The sequence below is a fragment of the Gossypium hirsutum genome, chromosome D08 (genome assembly GCF_007990345.1).
Source record: "Gossypium hirsutum isolate 1008001.06 chromosome D08, Gossypium_hirsutum_v2.1, whole genome shotgun sequence".
In the NCBI taxonomy this organism is placed as follows: domain Eukaryota; kingdom Viridiplantae; phylum Streptophyta; class Magnoliopsida; order Malvales; family Malvaceae; genus Gossypium; species Gossypium hirsutum.
This window is the reverse complement of record NC_053444.1, coordinates 65,718,717-65,726,189: the sequence shown is the minus strand read 5'-3', so window position 1 is coordinate 65,726,189 and position 7,473 is coordinate 65,718,717. Positions and strand designations below refer to the sequence as shown.

At 31.7% G+C, this 7,473-nt stretch overlaps 1 protein-coding gene across 2 annotated transcripts; it reads right to left on the bottom strand.

Annotated features, from left to right (window-relative positions):
• Positions 1–4,468: 4,468 nt before the first annotated feature.
• On the bottom strand, positions 4,469–7,148 carry LOC107898151 (GDSL esterase/lipase At5g18430). Of its 2 annotated transcripts, none has more exons than XM_041098881.1 (5): positions 6,620–7,148; positions 6,407–6,534; positions 6,050–6,292; positions 5,706–5,958; positions 4,469–4,889 (listed from the first exon to the last, which is right to left on the bottom strand). In XM_041098881.1, exons 1-5 carry the CDS (start codon positions 6,864–6,866, stop codon positions 4,651–4,653), a joined length of 1,110 nt encoding a protein of 369 aa, XP_040954815.1. In that variant the 5' UTR covers positions 6,867–7,148; the 3' UTR covers positions 4,469–4,650. The 2 variants fall into 2 exon arrangements, with proteins under 2 accessions (XP_040954815.1, XP_040954816.1); XM_041098882.1 differs by having other exon boundaries at positions 6,659–6,973.
• Positions 7,149–7,473: the final 325 nt, after the last annotated feature.

Genomic DNA, 7,473 nt, shown 5'->3' with positions numbered 1-7,473 from the left:
CTGCATCTTACTTCCCAAGATATAAAATATCTCAAATATCCATCTTATAACGCATCACTATTGCTAAACGTTGCCATACACTAGAGGTGATCATGGGTCGAACAGCCTGACTCAACCCGACGGCTCACCCGAAAAATGGGAAGGTTTGGGTAAAAATATAGGCCCAAAATATGGATTTAGGTAAAAAAACGAGACCCGTTTTTGAGCAACGGGTAAATTTTTTTTGGCCCGAGCTCGGCCTGGCCCGAATTATATATTAAATATATATTTAATATGGGCCGGGCCGGGCTCGAGCTTAGCAATTTTATCTCAGGTCGGGATTGGATAAATTTTTAGGCCTATATTTCGAGCCGGGCAAATCCCGGACCTAAAATTTTGGTTGGGCCCAGCTCGAACCTGACCTGGCCCAGCCCATGATCACCTCTACCATAGACACAATAAAAATAACCAAAATGTTGTTACGCCCAACATTCATCCCATTTAATTTTTGGAACTTCACCTACAAATAAGGTAGTTAGGAGGCTCGAAGGAGACCTGGTACCCTTAAAATGAATTTTTTTTCATTTAAACCCTTTAAACCTTTTAAAATTTTTAATTAGTAAAAGTAAAATTATAGGCTTATTTAAAAATGATAAAAAAATTTTAATTTAACATTTTAAAAATTATAAAGATATAAGTTATTCAAATGGTAAAATTATATTTTTACTATTATAAAAATTATAATTTAATTTTTTGATTTTGTCCCTACCTACAAATATGCAATTTATCTCTTAAATAGTCAACCCATAATATTTCTCCAAAATACTCCTTGATGAAAGAAATTAAAAAGCATTAAAAGTTTTTGCCTACTTTTATCATCGGTAGCTTAAACCATATCAATGTAATTTAGCACGAGTGGATTTCCGTAATTAAATTAGATGGAAGACCTGAGCATTACAAAGCTCAATTATTGCTAGAGGGTACACTTAGCGAGAAGGTATGGATTATCATTCTATACTTTTAGGCCTTTCATTAAGCTTACCACCATGATCAATATGGCTATTCAAAATCAATAGGCACTACAACAGACTATCGTCAACAATGTCTTTCTACAAGGCAATCTTGATGAATAGGATTATATGAGGCAACCATCGAGTTTTGAAGATCAAAACCATTTGACTATTTTTGTTAGTTAAGTGATACATGGACATAAGCAATCATCTTAGCAATGAAACACAGAACTCACAAATTTTCTACTGCAAATTGGCTTCAAACTATCAGCCTATGATGCATCCTTATTTATCCATGATGACTTTGATATTTTAATCTATCTACTTGTGTATTTAAGTGATATTATTGTAACAAGTAGTAGTGATTCACTAGTTGTTCAATAGGTTACTACTTTTGTTTCACATAGACTTTCACTTAAAGAAGTTGGTTGATTAATTCTTTTTCCTTGAAATTAAAGTAATTCTAAATATAGATAGTTTATCCTTATTATAAAATAAATACAAGATATCTTAAGGGATGCAAAATAGCAAAGGAATTCTTACTTTACTGAGCTCCTCTCACCATTACAAACTTCAAGGTGCCACTGTATACCTGCGAAATATTGGGAAACTCCAATATCTTTCCTTTACAAGACTTGATACTTTGTTTGTTGTGAACAATCATTCTTAGTTTTTGCATCCTCTATCATCCATACATTACTTGAAATGAACCTCCAACTATGGTCTTCGATTCACACACCATTCAGATCCAAATCTTTATATGTACTCAAATTTTGATTTGGTAGGTAATCACATTGATCGTAGTTTGGCAACTAGATATATTCTTTGTTTTGGTCAAAATCATGTAAGTTGGTCTTCAAAGAAATAATTATTCATTGTTTGCTCCTTCATTAAAGTTAAATATCGAGCGATCGCAACTATTGCCCCTGAAATGCTTTGGATAATGAATTTGGTAAAATAGCTCAAACTTTTGCCATCTCATCCTCCAAAAATCTTCTATGATAATTAAGGCGTGACTTCTTGCAATCAATATTTGATTTTAATAGCAAAATAAAGTATATTGAGATAAATTTACATTTCGTTTGTAATCATACATAACATAAAAATCTCTATGTCACTTACATTTTCGCTATCGATCATATTGTTGATACATTTATAAAAACACTATCCAAAAAGCAACTTTCACATATAACCTCAACAAGCTTGATGTTGCTCCACAATCCCAAACTTAATGAGACATATGGACTAACCAAGATTTTTACTATCAACCTTTTCTATTATTTAATTTTAAATTTATTGAAATTAGTCTATTTTATTTAGGAGTTTTGTTAGTAGATCATTCCTAGCCTCTTATTTAGAAATAGATGCACATTTTCACAAACTTCATGGTTTCTTTAAATAGGTGGTGTATTTAGTTCCGGTAAAGTTAAAAAAAATGGTGGCGTTGATATTAATTACTATAACTGTAAGATAAAATATTTCATTGCAGCCATTACCCATCCAAAAACACCCTCACTGAAGATGGAGCTGTAATCCGATGGGTTTTCAAATAATCCCGAATGAGTTTAGGTAAAGAAATTCGACCATCCTTTTATCATGCTTGTTTGGAACAGTGAAGTGATGGTGGTAAATAATCTTTAACTATTCAGGAAAAAAGCAACATTAAATTTTCCATTAACATCCTACCAACTTAACCGATGTATATTCATCCTTAAATAATGTTTTGAGACCAAAAGTAATTAGGCGCCGCATAGGTCGATGTAAGGTTGTCTTTTTTGTTTTTCCATTTTTCGTATTAGGTTGAAAGTTACCTAATGGTAATTGTGGTTAATTTATTTCAATTTTTTCTCCAATTGTGTTCCTATTATATAAGATTTAACCGTATTATTTAAAGCTGATTTTTTACTATTTATAAATAAACCCCGATGAAAAATAAATAAAATATCCCCAAAAAGAAGGGATCAACCGATGCAAGAGACTCGAACAAAGAGTCTACATTTATGATTTCATTCAAACAACCTTTTATTTAGATTTCAAATTTAAATTGCCGTGTAGATATTCATAAGGATATAGACATTAGTGAGAACGACATGGATCACTTTTCGTTATTACCAAATAAATTGATTATTAATCAAATCAATCGAAACAATTCATTCGATTAATATTTATGAAACCTAATTTCAATAAACTCATTTTACTTTCTACACATTTATCATATATATATATATGATAAATTAAAATATCATATGCATTAATAGATTACATTATATAAAATTTGGTACACCTATTTAATTACCATCAGAACACTTTGACTGACGCTTCCAGTAGTTAAGCGACGATGAAGAGACAAAAGGACTAGTTTATAATTATTTTTACCGAATGTGGACAAAAAATGAATGATGTTATAGTATATATCTCTATCATGGAGTCAATGTGTCATCCACTTTCCTCCACTCATTAAAACCTAAACAAGTTATTAAATGTCTAGTCTATTTCATACAACCAGCTGCTTAGTTTGAAATTTAGAGGATGATGATGAGGACATTCAAATATTAATGCTACCAAATATAATTTAGTTTCTTTTTGTGTAAAAATAAAATGGAGTTTTGGTCGAATAATGTTTAAGTTAAAAGCTTATTATTTCGTTAATGAAAAAACGAGATATCAACACATCCATTAATCCAGATTCACTTATTATTATTGCCAAAAATGAAAAAGCTACCTTGTTATTATTGAGACAATTGACTAAGTCATTATTAACCAATTTATGTTGTAATAAATGCTCAAGAAAGTTGCATGTGAGTTTTATTAGCTAATTAATGTGGGATTAGACATGAAAAAAGCGTAAATATTTAGTGAATTACCATTGATTTTAATGTTAATTATTAGAAAAAATATATATTATCGAGTTTTAATTAGCTCAATTGGTATTGAAATGCATTATTCTCTTATTTAAGAATTGAGAATGGATTATTACGATGAAAGTTTATATTAAAAAAGGCTTTATAATTTATTTTCTTTGATGTCACTTCATAGTAGTAATTAGTAAATAGCATTGTTTTATATGTTTATGACAAGGGCTAATTCCAAGTGTTGTTTGGGCTTAAAATGATGTAACATGGGTGAAATTATTTTATAACAATTAAATTTATTAAAAATTTAAATAAGAAAGAAATGGATTTTTTATTGAACTGAAGAAATTAAAATGAATTATTTTAAAGGTTTAAAGCTTTCCTCATGTAATTTTGTTTTGATTTATTAAAATATGTATCATCGTGATAATACTTTATAAAATGATTTCTTTTTTTTGGTAATTTTTTAAATTTAGTGTCCGATTGACTTATAGCAACAATTCAATCAAGGTTTTAATATAAGTACAAATATAAAAATCATATAATAATATAATTTACTTTATAAAATGAATCCATTTTTAATAATTTTCCAACTAAGTTGATGTCTAATTGGTTCATAACACCAACTAGTAAAAACTTTAAATATAAGTATAGATTAAAACATTACATTACAGTTCACCAAGAAATATTGATTAATTACAACCAAAGCATCAGGAAGTACACAATAGAAATGCATGGCTAAGCAAATACCCGACAAGATGTTTTTTTTCCCCTTTATTATCCTTATTAGAACATGTAAGTAATTTAAACTAAGTCCTTGGAATGGTGTCCAATGCCAATAAAGTGCTTAGATTCATGGGACTCATGTAATTTGTCGACCCTCTCAATATCATGTTGACGATAATCTTGTTTGCCTTCTCCGACGGATGGAACGGATCCCAAAAGGCATACAAGTCACGGTTTGGGCACAAATTAGATGCTATCGTACATAATCCTAGTCCATTGTAAGGCCCTTGCCCACAACATGCTATCTTTGACGTGGTAAATCCTGTGGATACAATTCAAACAATAAGATATGTAGGTTCAGAGTAGATTTGTTCTTGAGCCGAGGTAGTCGCCTAAGCTTGAGGCTAGTCCAAATTTTGTGAGGGCTTGGGTGAAAATATTAAGCCTATTTAAAATATGAATCAAGCTCAGGCTTGAACATTTAAGGCTTGAGCTCGATTTGACCTATTTTTAAGTTTTTAATGTATTATATTATGTAATTTAAAATGTATATAGAAATTAAATCTATATAGTAATATATAATACTATAATGAAAACATTAAAAAGAAAAATTAAGATGCCTATAAAATTTTAATAAATGAAAAAATATATACAATTAATCAATCATTAAATATTAAATTAAAATAATATAAATATTTTAAAAAATTTAAAAATCATATCGGTGGGCCTAAAAGGACTTGGGTTAGCCGATTACAAAAATAAGTGAGCTTGTACAAAATTTTAAGTCTTTAGCTTGAACAAATATGGAGTGCTTTAATATCTGATTAATCGGAATACCTCTGGTTCTGAAAAGGAAAACAAAAGATATCCCTACACTAATTAGTAAAAAAGTAAATAGATTTAATATGTTTTGAAGGGTTTCAATGTGGAGCAAAATCCATAATATTTGGTAGCTTTCATAATGATCCTTGGTAGGTTGCCCTAATAAATGAAGTTTGGGTACTTTTTTAATTTTATTTGATTAATGAGCCATATTGTTAGTGTGGAACAAATAAATTTGAATTGGTTTAATTTAATTGATTTATACATTTATTTTTAAAAAATTATATTTAATAAATTCGGATTAGGATATACGTACCAAAGGCTCCGGGGTTGCTAATGAAATCATTGGTTTGTTGTTGTGTATTAGCAGCAATGAAAACATTAGCACCAAGATCACTGTTGAGTCCATTTATCATTTGAACCAGTTGTGGGTTAAACAAGCCGGCAGCTCGTTGCAACTCGGCTGCACATTGACCATTCGGGCTCCGCATGGCTAATTCGGCCGGAACACAACCCAATGGTCCGGTGCCGGTCACCAGAACCTTCCTCGCTCCAAGTTCGTACAGTCTCTGCAACATAATTTTATGCCATTGTTTTATGTTACATATATGCAAGTTCATGTGGCGCATAATTTGAAATTAGGGTTTTTGAAAATTTTACCATTAGAAGTTTTCTGTACTCGGAGATAAGATATCTAACGTAATCCGGTAGACTGAATTGTCGAGATCTGGCGGAAAATGGGACCAAGAAGTAGTTGTTCACAAAATCATTGCCGCCGACGGTGATGAGTATGAGAGCTTCGGATACAATCCGCTGTGCTTCGGTGGTACCGATGAGGTTAGCTAACCGGCCCTGGTATTCTTGAAAGTATTCAAATTGCCTGAACATTCTTATAATGTTTATCTGCAGTGTCACAGTGCCATGGACTCAGAGATTAAATTACGGTCCCAACGTCATTTTCGGACTCATAAAATAGCAATCATAACGTCACGAAATGAAATAAACTTGAGGACTTACAAATTGTATTCCGGTGTCATTAAGGATACCAATACCAGCCGAAGCAAAGTTGGCACCAACAAGTAGCCTATCTCCATTGAGTGCCGGACTCAAATACGGCAGTAGCGGCTCCGAACCGAGTGCTTCACCTGATTTTATAATACACACACATTAAGTCCATATGATACAAGCAACATAAAAAACAGAACAAAAGAAGCAGAAATCGATCTCAACTAATGAAATCGGGTATGTTTTTGCCATTCGAGAAGCGACCAGTGGGGCGACGACTCGGAGTGTCAATGCCATAAGGAGGTGAATCGGCTCGAGCAGTGGTGGCTAGATAATTATTGTTGCCATTGTCGACCAACGAGTCACCGAATACGAAGAATGCCCTGGCAGCTTCGACTTGAGTCGTTGAAACTGCCATTGCAAGGGTTAAAACTAGAACCAGCCATGAAACAAGAGCCGGCGAACTCGCCATTATCGAAGAGCTGAGAATGAGAGTAATACACTAAAAGCCACTTCTTTATTGCAGTCTTTGCCTTGGCTTGTGAATAATCAAAGAATAGGCAACTGGTTATATATATAGATAACATGAGATACACTTTAACTTTATGATATCTAAACTTGTAAAAATACGCTCGATATGAATATATTTATTTTTGTACTAATGTATACCGGATATGTGAATGCTTAAAAAGAAAATGAAATATTAATATCCTTGTTTGTCTACCATTTCTATTGAATTATCTACTTTTAGTGCTCTAAATTAATGAAACATAATTCAATGATTTAAGGGTTGCAAATGGTCATTGGGGTCAGCTTTTGTCATAAATGTCAAAATGGGTAGGTTTTATTTCCCCTAAAATCATAGCCTTTGGAACAGTTGAACATGAAAATGTTGAACAATATATGATTATTTTTACCTAAAAAATTTTGGGTTTCAGGGGCTTTATTACTTCTATTATTATCTTTTTACGATCTTTGAAACTTTGCTTTCCAAAAGTTTGATTAATCACTTTGAACCACTTCAAGTTTGTTATTTGGTGGCAAACCTTTTAATTATATATTAAAAGTGCAACAAATCT